This window comes from Aulonocara sp. 'chitande type north' Nkhata Bay, linkage group LG7 (assembly GCF_057382095.1).
Source record: "Aulonocara sp. 'chitande type north' Nkhata Bay isolate Kocher_YH1m ecotype deep benthic linkage group LG7, A_spYH_male_GT1.1, whole genome shotgun sequence".
Classification (NCBI taxonomy): Eukaryota; Metazoa; Chordata; class Actinopteri; order Cichliformes; family Cichlidae; genus Aulonocara; species Aulonocara sp. 'chitande type north' Nkhata Bay.
The window spans coordinates 15624666-15646437 of NC_141350.1; the positions used below are offsets into that span (position 1 = coordinate 15624666).

The window sequence follows — 21772 nt, forward strand, 5'->3', positions numbered from 1 at the left end:
CGACTTCTTGCCCGATGGCAGCTGGAAAACCCTTCAATTTCATAAGTAGTAATACTAGTTGTTCAACACATGCATTAATAGCAGTGATACTACTGAACTGCATTCCTCGTGGCCCAAGATGTCATTTGTCATTCATATAAGAGTAAATAGTTTTTCCACTACTTTCTCCTACTTCATAAGGTTTATAGTACAAAACCAAAGGGGAAAAATACACAAGGAGTGTGTACAGATCCTTTTCTATGTCACCTTAAGCGCCTGGTCAAACCAGCGTGCTGCAGTGTCCTCATTTGATTGGTCTGGATTAGAAACATAGCCTATAGTGAGTTTGTCAAGTAAATATGTACACACAGAGAAATGACTGTAGACTGAATTGCCTTACTGTCTTGGGAATTTTAAACCCTAACAATGCAAGTGAAAAAACATTATTGTTGAAATTAATATAAATATTTTTATTGCAATTTGTAGGCTTAAACAAAACATAGCACTGTTATGTGGAGAACTGGCTCTCAGCTTCTCTCTGCGAGGGAGAAAGTTGTCCTGATGTTTTAATCTTTTAACAGTTTCGTCCGACCAAACTGCAAGAAAACTGTTTGGTTAAAGCTGAAGATATAATGTGTGGACTCACTGCTTTTCTCTTAGATAAATCTGTAAATGTTGTTGAAGTTGAACAAATTTCTGTGAGATATTTATGATTAGTTTTTACATCTTACAAGAAACAATTCATTTAAATGTGAATACGCATAGTGGAAATGAAGAGTAATTAGTTAATTCCTTAAATAAAACAATTGTGCCGCCAGCTCTGTATGTCTCCCTGCTACGGATTTGAAAAGTTCTTCCATTCACAAATGTAATTTTTGTGCAGATGTACGACAGGATGTGACACCAGTTTAAATGGAGGGGGGGGGGGGGGAAAGGCATTTGCATTTGTATGAAGAAGCAGCTCGCTGTATCGTTCAAGTATCCTGCTTCCAGCTCTTTTCATAATTGCAGCGTTAATTCTGTCCCATTTCTGGTCAAATGGTCAGAACTGCTTTCTGTTCTGCTGCTGATCTCACAGCATGTGGCAGTGAGATTACACACCGCCCTGCCTGAACACTTACACCATCCGCCGACCAGCGACCGTGTGTTCCGTGTAAGAGGAGGCACGGCTTTGCTTGCCTTTAATAAAGACTGAATAGCGGCAGCATCTATCTAAATTAGGATTAGACTTTGCAAACAGATGTTCCTCTTGCCTGGAGTCTTTAAAAAAATGTACTTGCACACAGCCAAAGATTAGCATTAACCTGACTTAATGAACTTTACACTCTGTTGCAAGCCTGTAGGGATAATACAACAAGTCTACTGTGTTTATGTAATGCTTCATCTTATTTATACCTGTGCCTTTTCTCCAAATAACACACCAAAAGCAGGAAGATACTGGGATAAAAGTGATGAGAGATGCCTAATTTAACAGACTCTTTATTTGGATTGGCCAACTATAAGTATTTCTCTTGAAGTGTGTGTCTCTTTATGTGCATTGGTGTGTGGCAGACAATGGCCAGGATTGCTCTCCCTGTTAAGTGTTATATTAGTGCTGGCCAAGATGGGAGGAATGGAACGAAACATTGCCTATTGACCTGCTGATTAAGCACTAGCCATTATTGCTTGAACTAATCGTACCTGATGGCTCCTCCAGGCAGACTGAGAGAAAGAGAGATTGGGAACCAGGCACGGCAGAAAGTCCTGCAACTGATTAATGTGTGTATTTGTGTGTGCGCGTGCGTGCGTATGTGTGTGTTCTCCGTCCTTTCTTCGTAATAGCATCAGGCATCTGCTTGACCTTATCTGTGCACTACATTATTATACTCCATTGTGGTCATCGGGCCATCTGGGGTCTTGGCATTGATCTTATTCTATTATCTTCTGAAGTGAATTTTCTTTGTTGTAAGAAACTACAAATGGGGCAAGACTCCAATACTCCCATTATACCAGGGCCAAGATGACCCACACTGTTTTGTTAACTTGCCATGCATCAAGCGCTTGAACTGTTTGTTAAACAAAGCAGCAAAGAAATGATTATGAATACCTTTTAGGCTCTTAATGGTTAAAAAAAATCCTGCATTCGCAGCATCTATGCAGCTATTTGACATCAGCAGAAAATACATGAAAGTAATAAAAGCTGACAAAATGTCCTTTCAGTAACATATGTAGTCTCTCAGAACATTTGCCCCTTTGCTTTCTTGCTGCCCATTAGCTGAGAACATTGATAGCACTTTCATGTCTCTTCTCTTAATATGCAGCCTGCAGCAGCTGCTGCAAAGATTACCTTAGCTGGGTTTTTCCTGGCTTGCAATGGGTCTTTGGGGGGTTTCTGCTTACATAAAAATGATCGGTCCACTTAATTCTGTATAACTACAATAAAAGTAATGAGTCTGTTTTACCTTACCTGATAGAAGTCTGAGCATGTTCCCTTTAAGAAAGGAAGCATACAACACTTGAGAAAATAGTACCAAATTACCAAAAAACCCAATTAAAATTGCTTTCTGTTTATTATACAGTGATTTTTCTTTAACTCTGGCTAAAACTATAGCCAATTTATCAAGACTATTTTAACTACCTATTAAGCCTACAGCGGGAAAATGTGTTGCAATATACTGTAAAAAAACACTGATCTCTATCCATCGGAGTGACTTGAGCTGCAGGCGTGAAATAATTATTAATACCAATACTATTGTGTTCAACAGAAGGATGGGTGTGGCCCACAGAAACCCTAGCATTCTGCTAATGCACGCTGATAAAGGATTTCCGACAGGGTGTACTCGCTTGATGGGACCAGTTTTGAAATGTTAGCCACAACAGATGTCAGGAAAATTGTCATTTTCAATCACAAAATAAATATGAATATTAAACAGCTGCTGTTGGATGCGTGATGTCAAAACTGTGGTGCTGTGATTTAGGCCTACAATCTCTTGAATGATTTAAAATGTTATTGTTTTGACCCCCCTCTGTTACATAGATAAAGACTTTATTTAATCCCACACTGGGGAAATTCACTTGTTACAGCAGCACAAGGGTCAAAAAGAAAAAGTGAATTAGAGATATATTAGAAAAATAAAAATAAATAAATAAATAAGAAAATACAGTGTACAAAAAACCCTGATAAAAATATAGATCCAATTAAATACAGCAGCAATTTGTACTGTGTATAAGTGGTTGCTATATATTGTAAAATATACTAGAAGACATCTCATATTTTTGTATGTATAGAAACAGCAGTGGGAATGATAGTATATACATGTATTTTTTAATACATCACTCCAGGAATTTACAGCAAGTTATAATAACGTCAAGAACAGCTTTCTTTTCTTTTCTGGTACATATGAAACAGACAAGATATAGCATCTTAATTAGTGATGCTAGGTTTAGGATGCTTAATACTTTTCTCTCTGCTTGCAGTAAGCAAGGCCAAGCTACACTTCTCCTAGCTGTTTCATATTAAAGAGGGCCAACTATGATATTTTTATTTGTAAACTCTAACTACAGTAGAGTAGATAAAGTAGATTATTTGTCTTGTACTGGGTCTTGATGGATTCCCCTCAGTTCATCCGCAGTCTAATACAATATATTTTGCGCTCTCTTTCTACTTTAACCCAACTTTCTTCTGACTAACAGTACCTCATAAATGCAACGTTTGAACAGTAGGTGGGAGGGGCTTCTGAGTGTCTTATTAAGGCTTTCTGTGCTCCTTGACATCATGAAAATCCAAAACTAGAAAAAAATACTTACCATCTGTAGTACATTCACATCCACAACATAACAGCATATGATAGGGAAAAAAGGGAAAGAAATACATGAACAGATATGAACTGACTGAATTAATCTTCATATTTTTCAAGGAAGCAAAATAACATTGGGCCATAGGGCCTTACAGCAAGAAGGTCCTGTGTTTGAGTCCATCATCTGGCTGTGCCTCTGTGGACTTGTATTTTTCTTTGGATTATTGGGTTCCTCTCATAGTCCAAAGACTTACATTGAAGTTAGGCTAATTGGTCTCTGGGCAGGGTATACGCTGCCTCTTGGCCTATGGCAGCTGGGATAAGTACCAGCTTCCCTGCACAACCCTGAATTGGATAAAGTGGATAGATGATGGGAAAATAACATTATAATGGCACACAACTGGTTAAATTATTTAAGTATGGGGTTTTAAGTAACACTGGCTACCAGCTAACCTGTCCGATTTCTCCACAAGTGAATGGTTTATGTCTTTAATAGTGAGGTTCACATTAGGTAGTAGCCTTTCTCTTAAGGAGAAAAGATGAAAAGATCGGACAATATTTCCCACATGTCAAACTATTCCTGTAAAGTTTCAAATCTGTGACTATGTGTCTTTAAATTATAAAGAGTTCTTTTGACCTTCAATCACTTTGGCAATATTTCTGGGCTGCCAAACGCCATCCATCCATCCATGTAGTTTAAACTGTGCCCATAAATGTCACAAGTGAAAGGGAGAGGCTATTATTAAATCTCACAGTGTTATACATTGTCTCAGCTCACAAGTGAAACATTACACCTGCATATTTGTTAGAGAATAAGAAATAATTCACTGCACATTATATCTGAGTCGGCACAGTTGCTGGCACTATTTTACTCCTTGCCTTTGTGGCTTGAAGTGTTTTGGCTGAAATCCATTTCAGAATCAACATCCAAGAAATGAGGCTCTGAATGCGCAAGGCTGCACCAGGGCTGTGATACAATCCAAGCAGCTTTTCTCATTAGTCATGTTTGCTGTATTGTTTATGAGAACAACCTGAGGTCGGCAGTAATTGACTGCACGTACTCGTACTGTTGAATGGTTCACAGTAGCGTTTCCAGTAAGCCCCTTAGTATGCTTCAGGCAATAATTGAATGAATGCAGGTAGAAAGTGGTTGGTGATGTTCTCTTCCCTCCCATTTTTGTCCGCGCCTCTCTCCCGTAACGTCTCTGCTGAGCCTCCAAACCTCGGGAGCTCCTCAGGCTTGCTGTTGAGCTCGCTAATGGATATCTGTTTTCTCTGAGCTGCACTGTATAGAGGGGATTTTACCTCATTGAATATTGTGTTATCTAAATCCTCATTAGGAGTGACTCAGAGAAGAGAAGAGGCAGTAACAATAGCGCCAATTTGAGCTACACTATGCTTCATGAGCTTTTTATATTCATGAGAAACTTTTTCTACACTGAATTAATTCAGTACGGACAAAATTATGTAGCAACATCCACTGCTGATTTTTAAAAAGTTCTAAAGAGTAAACCAGTCATGTATGGATTGCCCTAGTATATCGTTTTGACTTTTTTAACATTTTCATTGTATTTTAAACAGAAGAGCGAAACAACGCATGTGACAATAATGATCACAGCACCTTTGAAACTGCGTTGATATAGAAATACATTACTGAAAGGCATAAATATACAAATTTGAGAAATTTAAAACACATTTAAAACATTTTTTTGTCGTTAAGAAACATCAGTCATATTTTTGAACTCTTGCTAAAAAATATATATGAAGTCACAAATTAACGTTTGAACTGGTTTATGAACGCTTAATAACCTATTTACTAATCATTTATAGATGAGATTTGTAGAGGATTAACTTTACAGTTAACAATAGGAAAATGTAATAAATACAGCTAGGTTACTGACGGTTAAAACTCCAGTTGCTGCATGATTTGGCAAACTGACATCGCAAAGCAACCTCTATTACACTTCGATCTGGTGACTATGGAGGCCATTTGATTTCAGTGAACTCACTGTCACGAGTAACCAGGTATTTCCAGGCTGTAGTGTTTAAACAAAGCTCATTTGGTAATGAGGGAACCAAAATGTGCCAAGAAAATATCCCCCACACCATTACACCACCGCCAGCAGCCTGAACCACTGATACAAGGTGGGATGAATCCATGCTTTCATGTTATTTATGTCAAAATCTTCCCCTGCCATCTGAATGTCACAGAGAAAATCAAGACTCATCTGACCAGGCAACAGTTTTTCCAGCCTTCCATTGTCCGCTTTTCCTGTTCTTGGCCTGACAGAAGTGGCATCTGGTGTGGTATTCTGCTGCTTTAACCTATCTGCTTCAAGGTTTGACATGTTGGGAATTCAGAGATGCTCTTCTGCATACCTTGGTTGTAACAAGTGGTTATTTGAGTTAATAGTGGCTTCCTGTGAGTTTAAAGCTCCCCTCTGAACCCTTTGACAACAAGACATTTTCACCCTGAGAACTTCCGCTCACTGGATATTTAAACATTAGTAATTTGTTACAAACCACTAATCAATAATCTTTATTTTTTTAAGGCTTGTATGTATAATGTATAAGCACAACTATTGTGCCCTATTAGAAAGTTCAGCTAAAGTAACATACAGTAAGGCTTAAAGGAGGTAGATGTGACTGCTTTATTCACCCCCCATTGGGGCTGATTAATTTTTTGGTGATTATAGTGATTTACACAGCAATTAAGAAACAAAAGGAAGGAGAGGCAGAGGGTTTTAATGTGGTCAGCAGGGCTCCAGCGACGCTGCTTAAGTATGTCATTTGCGATGGGTACAACATTTCATGAGAGTATTGGTGACAGGTCAGCCCAGTGTGTCTCCTCCCCACATCTCACCACAACCCAGCTGTAGTTTGGCTGCCATGGCCTGCGGAGCAGCACTGGCCTTCTGTGTTCGAAGCTGCGGTGCTTCCCTACAGTGCCTCTGTAAAATTAAATCCAATTATATATTTCTTTAAATGCCATTTTATCCTGTAGGGGGGCTGTGGCATTTTGAAAGGCAGAAACATCACTAAAGCCTGCTTCCTCATCTTCTTTAGTCTCACTCGTGGCACTTTCTCCTGCTGTATTAAAAATATGCATGAGCTTATTTGCCCTGATGTGGTGTTGTTGTTTTCCTCCCTACTCCTCCTGCTCCCTCTCTGCTCACCTCAGGATACACCCCAGTCCTACCGCGGGCTCCGGCACAGCAGCCTCCTCCGTGAGCACCAGTCAGGGCAAGCCATCACTCCGCCGCATCAAGGGCCGCATTCATAGGAGCAAGAGCTTGGACAGCATTGACCTCCTTGATTCTAATGTAAGTAAATGCACTGGATGCCAAAGTGATGATTTTTTTTTATCATAAATACACATTTCCAAGAAGCCAGAAAAAACAGAAACACAGAAAAATTGCAATTCCAATAACGTGCCAACTAAAGAAAGAAGTTATTTAAATCTCTAAACATTTGCCCCTGTAAGGCAGGCCAATCAGGACCTGTTTGTCCCTGGTAAAGACACACGACCTGTAAAATTCACATCAGTTCTGCGGTTCTCCAACATTCCCACATACAAAGCTTGACAATAACATAAATAAATAGTTACATTAGATCATTTCAAAGCAGCAAGAAGAAAGGTAATAATAGAAAAAGAGAAATCCTTCAGCTGAGATTTGTATTCCATGAATATCAAATAGCTGATTTATAACCGGATTACAGGAGCTTTACAATGCAACCCTTTAATTAAAGTTGAATATTTCTTATATTCTTGGGTGCTGATGAGAGTTAGATTAGCGGAAACTACACTGTGCACTGACAGATGACTATAATATTCTTGAAATTGTTCCGTGATGGGATGAGTAAGCAGTGTATTTGTCATCATACCATTATTCCAGGGTTTCTACAGTTATCTTGAAAGACTGCTGAAATTGAAAAGCTGAACAGTTTCTCAGTATTCGTGTCATCATCCATGTACAGATGGAGTGGAGGCAGCTTGAGATTCAAGTTTGGCTTCAAAAGAAAAAGTACTGCATCATATTAGATTGTATAGTAGTAGCTGTCAGTATTATCAAGATATTAAATAAATGGTATAACACTGTTGAGGAAAAACGCTATTTTTTATAGCTTATTAAAGCGTACTCATAAATATGAAAATATCACTGCAAGCTAGTTAGACTGCAAAGAGAGGTGAAACAAATGCCTGACATTTATTTAATCCTCAGCATAACTGACGTGTAAAAATGCTGCGATTCTGTGGGGTAATTTCATACTTGAGGTGTATTAGTGGTTATATAACGAGATAAAACATGTTGATGTTTGCCGGACACAGTCAGGCTCCATGTCGTTCCGTTTCCAGTCTTTATGCTTAACTAAGCCGACCGACCTGCATAAAAGACACATTTTCTCACAGTGACATTTAAAATCTGCTCTAAAGTTTAAAATAAAGTTCAGGATGCTGATGAATATTTGAGGTTTATATGATCCAAAATATATAAAAACGGTTAGATTATGTTTTAGGATCAAGCCACACACAGAGACACACATACACAAAACACTCTTTTTATATTCAGAGCGCAGGTGTCTCAATTGTTGAATCCACCAAACTGTTCCTAAATGCTCAAAGTAAAACCTGTCACATTTTTCCTTTCAAATCCGTAAAGTCGCTTTAAGTTATCATGACGTGCTCTTTGCAAAGCGCTTTCTGATACATGAGGCATAACAAGGAGGAGAGCGGCTCTAATGTGCGCAAATCAAAGCAAACACAGTTGTAACGCACGCATTCACAGACACAGCAGTAGACTGCTGGAGGGCCTCAGCCTCAGGGGAGCAGTATCGCGTTGACAGCTCGGCGATGACCTGACTAGGAATTCTGCAAAATTGTTCCATCTCATTAAAGGAAAACCTCTCAGCAGGTTTAATTATTAATACAAGGATTGGTAGAAAAAAATAATACCAGCCCTTGAGAACATGAGTTTTTATTGCCTCTGGGGTATATATGTAGTTTCTTTTGAAGTGCTGTAATTTATTTTAAACAAGTTATAATCACATAAAATGCTTTTAAATACTATTAAGTGTATTTTGAGAGCTTATTTTTAGCTTCAGTAAGCAAATAGCAGCATATAGCACAGTTCGGGTTCATGGATTTGTTATCAGTTTTGCAGGTATTTGTGATAAACCACATACTGGGAGCTGTTTGACTTGAGGATGGCGTTATATGAAAGAGGATCCCCGGTGTTGCTGCAATCCATCTGAACTGAATTTCACAGCAATCAATCCTGTAATTGCTGAAGTATTTTGCCCAAAACCATAAATCACGACCTCATGGTGGCATGAGAGTAAAAGTCGGAGCATTATGAGAAAAAAAAAAAGGATTTATCCTTATTTATCCCCTGGTGATCATGGGATATCTGCATTAAATTTGCCTTTGTATAAATCCATAAAGTAGTAGCAAAGATACTTTTATTTCAATAAAAGGAGAAACTGTTGGCCTGAAGTCACTATTGTAGGATTCAGCATAAGCGCAATCCATCCAATACTTGAAATGCTTCAGTGTAAGTGGCGGATCAATTGAGTGACAGGCTGATATTTTTTTTTTATCCCTAAAGCCATTTAATTAACGTGGCTAAAAGCAGCGAAAACCCTCCTGCACAGTGAGTTTAGCGGCGCATATCAGTCATTGTCTGCACTGACAAAAAAAAGGAAAGAATTGTCATGATTGACTAAACAAAAGACCTACATTTGAAAAGTAATTACAAAATCAACATTCAGTTCCCATCCAGCAAACCTGGCGGTGATATGGTGGAGGCTTTTAGGCTGTAATTGACAGATTAGTGGTGGCCTTGATTTTGAGCCATGCATAACCAACCTAAGCTTTCATTGGAATAAAAAAAGCAGTGTGGCGTTTCTGCATTCTCGTTTCCTATCACGCTCTGTAAGTCATACACCGTGCTGTCATTTGTCTTTATGACCTACTGCTCAGAGAGGATACTTGAAACAGCCTGAGTGGCCACTACCTCACCAGAGACTGAGAGCTCAGCTAAGGGATCCTGGGCCTTTCCAGGGTATATTTCTTTAGCATGGGCTGCGTGTGCAATAGAGGAAAACTTGCTGACTTGCCCAAACTCAAATGCAGCTGATGGAAGTAACGGTCCGCCTTACAGTGAGTGATGACACCGCAGGATGCTGAGCTGAGGAACAGTTTCCATTACATCCCGCTGGCATGTCACACCAGACACAACACTGCCACTGAGCCTCTGGATGATGTGCATTCATTTTATACAATCCCACCCCCCAAAAATTAAAAAATAATGTAAAAACTTTTGCCTGTTTGGCTGATTCAACACATGGGTAAAGATATTAATCAACTGAGTGTATGAATTCAGGTCCATAACTATCATTGCCCATCAGTGTGGAGCTAAATAATCAATAGTAGTTAAGACTTTGTTTATATTGATTGCTTCTTTTGATTGCTTTTCTCTCTTGATAGTCAGGGGAGGACTTTGGCGCGTGGCCCACTCCCGCTGTCATTTGTATTGGCAAGCAGTGCACTTGTTCACAGAAAGCTTGAATCAGATTTTAGTGCCAAGGCTGCAGAAAGCACAACAGAGATGGAGAAGGGGGGTTAACTACAGTCTTTTTATGCACCCAGTGCCTTTGTGTATGGCAGGAGTTATTTTTCCATGTTCACGAGTGACACTAACTTTGCAAAGCAGTGTTGCACACAGTGGAGCACAAAATCCCATTTTCGTTATCATTTACACTTCTAATATCTTTGACTCCGGTGCTCTAAAAAAATACATTGCTTGATGTATTTTGTTCCTGAATGTGTGGCTCTTTGCGTGCGCTATGTTACATCAAACGTCTTTTACAGACGAGCAGAAAAAGGCCGTGTAGCCTTGGTGCAACTGGGCTTGCTGTTTTCGTGTGTGCGTTGATTTTGGGAGAAGATGTGTTTTTAATGCAGTGTTTTTCCTGCTCTCTCAGCTGTTTTGGAAAATGTTAAAGGAATGTTTGCTGCAAAGGCTATAACCAGGTGAGCTGCAGAGAGAAGCTATAACTGCATCAGCAGGGAGGAGATGCAGCTAAGCCATGATAAAGAGCACAATTAAATTAATTACTCCTTAACTGATCAGGATCAGTCACTACCTGTGCCCGAGGTTTGCACCGGTCAAAGCCTAATCTCTTATTAGTTCTGCTTGCCTTATTCCACTCTCAAAATCCCATCCTTGGCTGCAATCTGCCATGGACACAGGCACTCCCCCCCCCCCAACTACCACCTAAAAAGCCCCAGCGTAAGCATTTATTCACTGCTCAGTCTTAGGAAAGTGCTGCAGATGCATTTACAGAGAGAGCAACTGCAGCTGAATTAACCAATCTGCATATTCAGGGCCTGTTACCAGGAGATTGTTCCCATGCGATGAAGGAATGGAAGAGCGGGAGCGGAGGGCCGCACCTGAGCGGGACGCACAACAAGAGCTGTGGAAAGGAGGGATGAACAGTGCATAGGGGGTGGGTGCAGGAGATTTATCACGACTAACACAATGGAAGGAGGAGCAGGGATGAGTAAGGGGGGTCATGGGGGAAGAACTGGGATTGGAGCAACTGATTCCTCTACATGAGGCAGGTCTGTTATGTAAGAACAGTCAAATGGATGATTTTTATGTCCTGTTGGTGATAAGCACTTGAGGGGTGGTTGGAGGTGATTCAGGGGGCTTATATGTGACACTGAGCTTGAGCGGACCATGTGTGATGCTGCTGATGTGTGTGATCCCAAATGCTGTGCGGTGGGAATGGCAGATGTTGAGGACGTGTCTTGGGGGTGTGACCCGAGAACAAGGACTATCTATGTGTCCTCGGTTAGGACATCTGGTGGGGTCAGTTAAGGCTCTATGATGACACTGCACGGTGCTTTGTAGCATTTGCTAATTCACAAAAAATTGTGCATTTTGACCCCTAATTAACTAGTTATTGCATGTTTATGTAACGCTTCTGTTTCTGTCAGCATTTGCAATTTCCTCTTGTCCAGAGTCCTTGCTTGTCAGTGGACAATTTGAGGAAAATAAATTGTGCCTCTGAATTGTTGTACTCTAGTCCCTCATCTACAACAAATCATCTCAAAAGAGAAGACTCAAACTCACATAAATTCCAACAACTCTATTGACTTTTCCACTTGATTTATGATAGGGGGTGCGAGACCTGGGCAGCGGGTCCTGTGTGCAGCTGAGGTTTACTGAAAATGTTGCACTACACCAACATCTCACACACATGCACATTTCCTGTTGTAAAAATACAGCCCCAATCTATTACCGCCACAATAAAAGACCCTCATTACGATGTTGGCTGATTTTCAAGGAGGACTCAAAGTTCATGTTGAGGACCTGAGGGTATGGTCAAGTGAAGGACGCCCAGCAGGATGATGTAATGTTGGTATGAATCAAAATGGTGGCCATGGTGGGCAAGTCAGGCATGAAGAATGGAAGAGTGAGGAGGCTGCGCCGAGACAACTTAATCAATCACGAGGGTTGTGGACGCGCCGTAGATTACAATGTCCGCTGATTGATTATCATGACATGAGCGCATGCTGGTTTTCTGGAAGCAAATACATTTTACAGGCAGCAAAAATATATGTTGCATTTCCCAGCAAACACCTCAGAGGAAAATGTGATACTAATCATATCCACAGATGAGTCATTGCATTGCTTATTGAAAAGGGTTCAGAATGATTTATTATGATAAGTAAATAATTATTGAAAAGGATGACAGTTTTTTCAACATCTGATGGTTTTATTTAGTCCAAATACACCGAGTCTCTCTCCTGAGAGAAACAGAGGTTTTAAACTTTTAAGAAACTAGTTCCAGCAACGGTGTGATTATTTTCTAAAATGAAATGGACATCAGTAAGTGATTATCACAAATAGCTGCTGTTTTATTGTCTAAATAATAACCTTCCATTGTGATAATGCTATATTGTGAGCTTTTCCCTTTACTCATTAGGTGTTTACATCAAGCAACATACTCGTTGATAGTATCAGATCATACAAATTCAGGTGAATGACGATCCAGTCCAGATGGACATTATTGACATTTAATTCTGTCTTTGAAGGAAGTCGATATGTTGATGTCAGGCAACAAGGACAACATCAGCCAATAACAACGCCAATATATCAGTGCACCCCTAGCTTCAAGTACTGTAAGGTTTAACATGTCACATCATGTTAAATGTAAGGTTTTACTTTACTGATTTATAGTTCTACATGACAGCAGTGTGTGTTTGTATTTTTTGTGTAGTTAGATGTGTGCGCACTCGCTGTGTAAGCGGTGCGTCTGTGTGCTTCTTGCAGCCTGCCATGTTTCTGTACATGTAGGATGTGTGTTGATGCCCAGGGAGGCACCATATGCTGTTTAGGCTCAGGAGCATCCCATCACGGCAAACCCGAACAGCCGCAGCTCCTTCATGCGTCTCCCTCCATTAGATCGCGCGTGCATCACCCGCCAACATGGGCCTGCAATCACGCAGATCCACTCTCCTCCTGCTTGTGTTCACTCCATCATGAATAATTCTTCATATAGATTTCTTCTTGCGAGGCTTGACATAGCCAGGTTCAAGACAGATAAAGTGTTCTGCTGAAAGCCTGCAGAGGGCAGAGTTTTACTACTTAAATGCACAGGAACAGAGTGACACATGCTCTCTCTCTTTTTTTTTTTTTTTGCACAGCTGACACAATAGAGAAAAAAAGGGGGGTTGGATGTTGGGTTTAGCTTTTACATAGGCACTAATGTTACGATACAAATGATCGCGACAATAAATGAACTGTGCAGCCACAGGAAGTGGTAGAGTTGATTGCTGAAGCCGATGATACAGAATTGTTTAACTCCATGCTTTTTTTAATTTATTGCATTAGGGGGGGACACCTTCAACCATGCACTCTATGCCCTGATTTATCTTTTTCTCATGGGATCTGCCAGTGACTTAACCTGCACTTTAGTAAAAATTATTTTCTAGTAGAAATGAGAAGTGGAGATTTATAGCATGGTCTGGCTTATTTCCGCAGTGCGGTAAATTACACCTGGGTGATTTTTCTCCCTTTTTCTTCCTGTCTCTGTTACCCCTATCAACTGCCCTCCAAAATACCCCTTCGGTCTGGTCCAAAGGGACCATCTGATTACAGTCCACCTAGGCCTCTAATTGCGTTACTATCATCCCGAGCAAGGTTTTTCTCTTTGGAGCAAGCCAAGGATAGACAGCCGCTTATGAATCCAAAATAATTTAAAGTTCTTGATGATGGGGAATAAGAAGCAGCCACCTCATAAATTTAAGCCTTAAGTGATATTTCACATCCTGGGTCACACGGTGTGTAGGTGGTTAGGCCTTAGATCACAGGATTTCAGCAGTTCCTCTTAATGCACGCTGAAAATCAACACATTGGTGCCATTCAGCACTCTGCGGAACCAAAACTGGTCATCTAAAATCTTTAATTCCCCCTCGAGGAATTCAGCTTCATGGTTAACTTTTGCATTTGCTCAAAGGCAAAACAATTTAGCCCCCCCACCTTACTAGTGAAAAACCTCTCTATCATAACGCGCATCCACATTAACTGATTGGAATTGTTCATCTTTATTAGCATTCATGCTCCCTCCTGGGATAAACATACTTAGGTGATTGCTTCTTTGCCGGTGTACATGATGTCGTTTGATCCAGAGGATTTGGATGCTGTGGTAGACTGTTGTCACATGATCCGCAGGCCGGGGATGTGAGGCCGTTTCATGTCACCTGATATGTCTGAGCTCTCAGCCGTTGGTGGGAAAATGAGACACAGATTATAGGTTCATTTGGGGAATCTTGGAAAATATGTGTTTCCTCCCTCCTGAACATGATTTTAGCTTTTAAAAAGCACGAATCAGTAAATCCAGATTTGTCCTTTCTCAATCACATCCTGAACATCCATGGTGTCAGATGGTGTTTGTGTCATTCCTTATTTTCCACTAACTCTAGATCAGAATGCTTGCACCAGTTTATTAAACAGGCTACCTGTGTTTAAAGTGGAAATTTAAAAAAGACACTTATGTAATAGAGTATTTTCTGGGATAGCATTTTTGATCCGGTGCAATAATACGGATGGTGCAAAAGTCAAATTCTCCACAGATATACGGTGACAATTTAGCTGCTCCTTTGCAGCAAAAGCACATTTCAAAGCAGCCATTTGGCAATTCATGTGATAATAAAAATAAATAAATTATTAATTGCATTCAAAGGAAGCAAACCACAAAGACAAAAGTGAATCATTAGCTGTGCCTTACATAAAAGCGCAGTACTCAAAAGGTTAAACAGCAAACAGCTGCATGATTATCATCATAAATGCTATCTATATTTGGATGCAGGAACTGAATATTACACTCCAGGTTAAATATATATATTATAACTGATGATGCAATCACAAACTGTAAAATGAGCTTCTAATCCAGGTACCAGCAGCAACATCGTGTCTCCTAGAGCCTTCAGCTGGATTTTACCGCTCTACATGCTTTACAGAGGTCACACTTCATTCATCTATAAAACGCTGTTTGATGGGTGCTTTTCTTACCTGTTGACTTTACAAGATGCCTCCTACTCGTGAGATCACGAATGATGGCGTCTATGTGCCGCGCTTCATAACGTCACGGCCCTCTGAAAACCTTTCTGTCCTGAATTAATGGCTTGGCTGTCACGTCAGTGGGATGCTTTCTCATGCTAGAGGTCAGTGATGCTGACAGAGGACAACACAGAAATCGCAGAAACACAAGCCACTGTACAGTAGCCAGCTCACTCCGTTATGGGATTACACTGATGTACTCCAATTTGTAAAACCAGCCACTGGGTAACAAAATAAGAAACCAAGTTTTGCGTATGATCTTGCAGCTTTGGCAACATGGAGTCATGGAATATCATATATTATTCCACGTAGCTATTGGACAAATGCATTTATTTTCCTCTGCTGCAGTGCTATGTTTAACTTCTGTCATGTCATTTGATAGCTGTGGTCATTAAAGCACATAGATGGCCACGCCAGCCTTTGCTTAGTCGGCTGTTTTCCTGACCTGTACAACCGAGAGGTGACTCACGTGCCGTCAGGGGCAGTGCACTCTAAAAGCCAGCCTGCTGTGAATTTCTAATTTGCTTTTCCACTCGTGTGATTCGTTCCTACTCTGGTCATACTTGCTTTGGATCCTGTCTGTGTTTTTAGATGCACTGATGGGGGGGGGGGGGGGGGGAAGACGCTGCATTATTCTGTTGCACGGCGTGTGAAACTCCCTCTGTGCTGTTGAAGTCAGTGATGCAAACACTCTTGTAGCAATAACAGAGGGTACGTCAAGGGCTTCTGCAGAAATACATTAAGAGGCATGAGCTCACATCAAAGCTACTTCAATTCACAGACGCAGATGGCAAAACAGGACATGCATTACAAGTATGGTTTGATTTTTTCTGCTTACAAACTTTGAACATTGTAATGTGTGACAAGAACTTACAATGATGAGTCTCATCCTCCAGATACACATCACACTCTCAATTACTGCAAAAGTTTTTGCTGTTATCACAATATAAGCACAGAAAAGTTGTAAGTTACAACTGCTGCTCATTACACTTTGCTTTTCCACACGACATCTGTGCCTGCCTTTGTTTATCTAATTCTTATGACCTTGGCCAACACACATTCTTCCATTCAAGATGCCCCTCACCTCCCCCTTCTCCTTCTGATCCTCCAATGAAATCTGCAGCGATCTCCTTACGTCAGCTACATTGCAGGACCTCTGTTCTCCTCCAGCATTATATTCAGGCCCTGTCTTCTCCTGCGTTCATTAGTGCCAGAGGTAGAGGTGACAAGAACGGTCACACATTCTCAAAGTGATAAAATACACAACGGACGGCGCTGCAGGGAATTAGTTACTTGTGGAAACGCTAACAAACTAAAGTGCATGCGATAGAGTCTTAAGAGTGGAGTTTGGTGCAGTGCACAATTTACATTCAGCTGTATATTGATTAAATCTGTATGCCCCCATGGGAAGGAGTATTGAGCATCGTGACTGTAGGCTGGATTTTAATTCTATCCTCTGCATTTTAAATGGCTTTCTGCACCATGTAGTTACAACTTAAGTAACCTACCTCAGCTTTTCCTATAAAAAAGTTTACGTTTGAGGTTGTTAAAAGTAATAGCTAAATACATTTCTTGGTGACACAGTTTGCATTCAGAGCAACATAAGGAAGGCATCTATTCACACATGTGGAGAAAGGCATGTGGGATAAAGCGTCCTGTCCTTGTCCAGCACTGATGCCTTTAAAGGACACTTAGTGAACCCTACAGATTTGTTAAAGTCAATCTTTTGAATTACTGTTAAGTTCTGCTATTTTTTTTAGTGAGATTATATAGAGCTTGAGGTTCTGTGTCTGTAACTAATGAATATGTGTTCTAGCTTTGTGTTAAATGTTTACAAATGTTGTTTGCTTTAAAAAAAAATCTTGGAGTGTCTTAGTTTTGACACTAGCGAGTACTGCAGCATTTGAATGAGCTGTGTTTTAAAAATACTTTCATTATGTTGGCAAAAAAGCAAAAAATACTATTTTAAAACTACACTTTTAAAAGTATGAATGCAAACACTGCCAATAGCCCTGTCATCCTCACACAAAAATACCTCTCTGTACTTTACCTTTTTGCACAATATGAGGAAAAGAGGGCAGACAATTTGGTTTAGTGCAAAGCATATTACCTGGAAAAAGGGGGGAAAAGGGCAGTTTGGTGGTCAAGACAAATATTAACTTCAAAGTTAATAAGTTTTTAGCGAATTGCCGTTCTGGGGGTTATTTATGACTGACTACACACTCACAAGCTTTTTATTGACAACAGAAAATTTGTTAACCTAAATAAAATGAAAATTTACCTGCTTTTTCTAATTTATTTGACCATGCGCTGATCTGCTGCCTAAACTTGTGTTATTATTTAGACTAAAATAATGATAATTTAAAACAACCCAAGCAATAAGTGTCCGCTGTTAGTCAATAAACATGTTCACCTAATGTGAAATTTAAAAGGCTTCTCGCAACCAATGCATTAATTTAAACCAGATTTAGTTTATCTAACGTATAGGCTAATAATAAATTTAAAAAGTGTAATTATAACAAGTTACATGAAAAAACATTAACAATCGTCGACGGTCCACTTCAGGAATATCTAATTACATTGATATTTATTAATCGATGACAAAATAACAGTCGCCTTAATTACTCGGGTCCTAAAACTGGATAATGATATGTTCACCGCAATCTGATAAAGCGTCTTCGGCGTGTTTTCTCCATCTTCAACGACGCGCTGGAATGGCGCTTCGTGTTGCTGGATATCACTGCTGCTGCTCCTGCTGTGGGCAGCCTCTCTGCTCTGCATCCCTGCTCTCCTCCTCCTCCTCTCCCCCCGCGGATAAACCGGAATGGTTTCTTCCAGGCGAACCTGTCACTGTCGCCGCGGCGGAGCAGGGAGCCGAAGTGTGAGCGCAGGGGGGGGGGGGCAGGCTTCATCCACTGCCTGCCATTGCAGTGCGGCGGCTGCTGCTGCTCTGGAGCCACACCAGAGAGACCCCTTTCCTTTTATGTGAGATTTTAACAAGCACGCCGAGAGGACCATTGCTTTCACGAAGGTGAATGGTTATCTTGATTTTTTTCCTCAAGTGCGTTGTTGGGGAGCGTGTTTTTCTTTGCAGCCGTAGGAGTTGACTAGATGTGTCCCCCTGCGGGTACAGGCGAACGATAACGGTGCAAGCCGAGGTAACTTAGCTACCTCACTACTACCAACTGCATCTGCGCGCTATGCTAAGGGGTTAGCAAGTTGCCACGCTAACGTACCTCCTATTTGAAATGGCCAATAACGAGGTTCATTAACGTATTTTATGTGGGGCATGCATAAACGGTCAGAATAAGCTACAGAATGCCTTGCGTTAGAGCTGTCATCGAGCGGACGGGTTATTAAGTGCGTCCAGGTAAGATTAGCTGGGAGTAGCTAGCCTAGCTGCTGGAACAAAATGTCGGCCAGCTAGGGGGCTGATTTGACCAAGAGGGTATAAAAGGGGCACAAGATTTAGTGTCAGGGTGCAGGACGCAAGGAGGGAGTGGTAATATGAAGTCAGCTGCTAGAAATATGACATGGGTTTTTTTCTTCCTCTTTGTAAATTAAAGGGGGAGGTGGTGCGCTGTCTCACCTTGTACTGATGTTCCGTTAGTAAAAAAACAAACAAAAAACGAAGTGGGATTTTTGGGAAAGTAGTTAGGTCCCTAGCTGGGATTAGGTTAGTGGCACTGGACTACCTGCTCGCCTGCCCCGCTGTCGTTACATTTTAAACATGTCATAATAATACCAGCTATGTGTGTGCTTGTGTGTGTGGGGTCTTTGGTGGGGATAAACGACTGTTTGGTATGGCGCATGCAGGCTAACTTTCATTGTTAGTTTCCATACTAACCAATGGACAGCTGCTAACATGAACTGAAGGCACCAGTGTTCACCTGTTTAGTATTGATTGATGTAAGTTTTTTTTTTGCATGTTATTATCACTTATCTCGTTTTCACATGTGCTGTAACCTATTTAATTTATGTACAGAAGACACTAGCATGTTAGGACGTGTAGAAATAAGAGATAACAATGAAGATGTGAGCTTCAGATTCTGACTTGATGTTATCCGGGATTTTAGTAATCGAAATATCCTGTATTGACTCTAATTTCTTTACCTTATCCTTCCAAAAGCTTCTTAAGGGATTCCTAAGTCAGTTTAGCTGCAGAGGAAAACAATCAACCACCTCTTTCTGGTGGTTCCTTATATCTCACAATCTTGTTTTGAATACAAAAGAAGATTGTGAGATGTCTAAGCGTCACTTCCGGCCAAGATGCCAGGTATTAAATGTGTATGAAGTTCTGTTATGTTTTTTGGAAAAATATAGCAGTGGTCCTGTCATGCATTTCACTTGTGTTGTTTTTGTTAATACAGTCTATGACTTTAGCACTGAATGCTATTTAACAATTACAGTGATTTTTTTACCCTATCACATATATAATTACTGCATATTTTACTGGAAGTTTTGTGATTCATTGACGCACATCTTCATCTTGAACTCCCTTGTGCGTGCGACTAAAATGTGTAAATGCTGGCGACTGGCATTGTGATAGTAACACTAGATGAATCTGCAGCTGGGAAGGAAAATAGATTTGTCAAATGAAGTGGGAGAGTCGTACTACAGATGTTGTTTGTGGTTACCCTTCAGATGTTTCATTGCACAATCCAGTTTGCGTCTTTCTTTCCCTGCTGAAAAACAGATCAGAACACAGAGCTGTACAGGCAGCAACTCTGGCAAACATGTTACTGTGAAGAAGAAAATATCAACCCAAGGGCAGACATACATGTTGGTTTGTAAATCATGTTGCCCTGAGCTGTCATGAGAGCAACCATCATCTGAGTCATTGCGGTTTTGGAAGGAAGGACAAGCGCATCTGATATTTTGCCTACTTAAGTTAAATTTGACTGACTGCAGCTTTGTAATCCTGTGTATTTATAGAAACTGGCTGGAATTAGGGGCTTATCTGTTTGGTGGTGACAACAGACATACTAATGAGACTGAATTACTGTATTTATGCCATGTGTTTATACATGCTGCACCTATAAACCTTGGTTTTGCAGATAGGACTATGCACACAGATTGCTTTCTTATAAAGGATATCAAAGTGGATGGCCTCCGTGTAGATGATAAAGAATGTGTTTAAATTAAGGATGCTGGAAAACAATGGCTGAAAATGTTTGATTAGAGCCCAGTCCTGATTGTTGGGTGCTGATACCAATTTACATTTTTAGGCTTATGTATATGCAGACACAAGTCAAAGCTACATTAACAAGGAGAAAACAGAGCCATTGTTTATTAATTTACTGGAAATGTATTGTACAAACTAGATACCTGAAAATGAAGGTAGATGTCTTATCGTAAATTAAGTGTGACTTTTCCAATATTTAAAATGAAAATATGTTTTTAGGCTGTGGCTGAATATACTGGCTTTTACCCCATCCAATTTGGACTGTAGGTAACTGGATTCAGTGCCAACCTCCAAATCTGCTGGTGCTGCTGCTGCTAATGTTAGCCACATTTAGCAAATAATATGACAATGCATGTGCAATTTTGTGCACACTGCAATATGCCACACATTTTAATGGCTTTTAAAAGAAACTGAGAAATGTGATTAGGGCTGCAGCTAGCGATTATTTCAGTAATGATATAATAATAAAATAATAAGAATAAAAAATTCAATTCATCTTTACTCTGTGTTCTTGGAAGGCTTTGAGTTCCTGTACATGGGTTTCTGTCTGTGGAAGTGAATCAGTGAGTTTGTGTCTGTTAGCCTTTAAAGGAGAATGGGGTGGGTGCAATGAATAGACGCCAGCGTATCAGCACTCTGAAGTTTGCCCTGTGCTTTGATGCAATGTTTCTGCGCTGCTTAAAACAAGATGTTATGATGGTGTAGACGTTAATTAATATTAACGTCTCAGTGTCCAACCTAAAATCCCGCACGTCAGTGGCTCAGTTTTACTGGCCCATATACATTTTTATTGGTTTGTGGAAAAAAAAAGTTTTCATTTTTGAATATATCAATGCAATTTAATTGAGACAGTATTTTATATTATTTCACTTTGAATCCGAAAAATGTTTCTGAAAAAATCTTGAAATAAATATGGTCTAGTATTGCCATGCCCGTTTTCGACTCGCCCATTTTCGTTTCCATGTACAATAGGATGGCTGCCGTCAGCCTTCAGTAAGCTGTATAATTTAAAGGTGCCATCAGACTAAGTTAACAGTTAATCTGCAGATTTTAATAACTTCTGGAGGCTTACTGCAGACTTTTCGCTGTGTAAAACAAACTGCGGTGGATGGAGCAGCTACAAAGTCTGTTTTTCTTCACGTCTGAGTTTGTTGATCACGTGCTTTGATGAAGGACTCCCGCTCGTTTATCCCAGTAAAGGT

At 40.3% G+C, this 21772-nt stretch overlaps 1 protein-coding gene across 10 annotated transcripts in view; it reads left to right on the forward strand.

Annotated features, from left to right (window-relative positions):
• tjp1b (tight junction protein 1b) overlaps positions 1–21772 on the forward strand; it is a 73599-nt gene that overhangs the window by 13742 nt on the left and 38085 nt on the right. For 8 of the 10 annotated variants that reach the window (XM_086298972.1, XM_086298971.1, XM_086298969.1 and 5 more), the window contains one exon: positions 6937–7078. In XM_086298972.1, coding sequence (XP_086155098.1) covers positions 6937–7078 — 142 coding nt within the window. Of the gene's footprint in view, positions 1–6936; positions 7079–18258; positions 18417–18486; positions 18756–21772 lie in introns of those variants that run through there. The other 2 variants (XM_086298976.1, XM_086298977.1) reach the window with 2 other exon arrangements.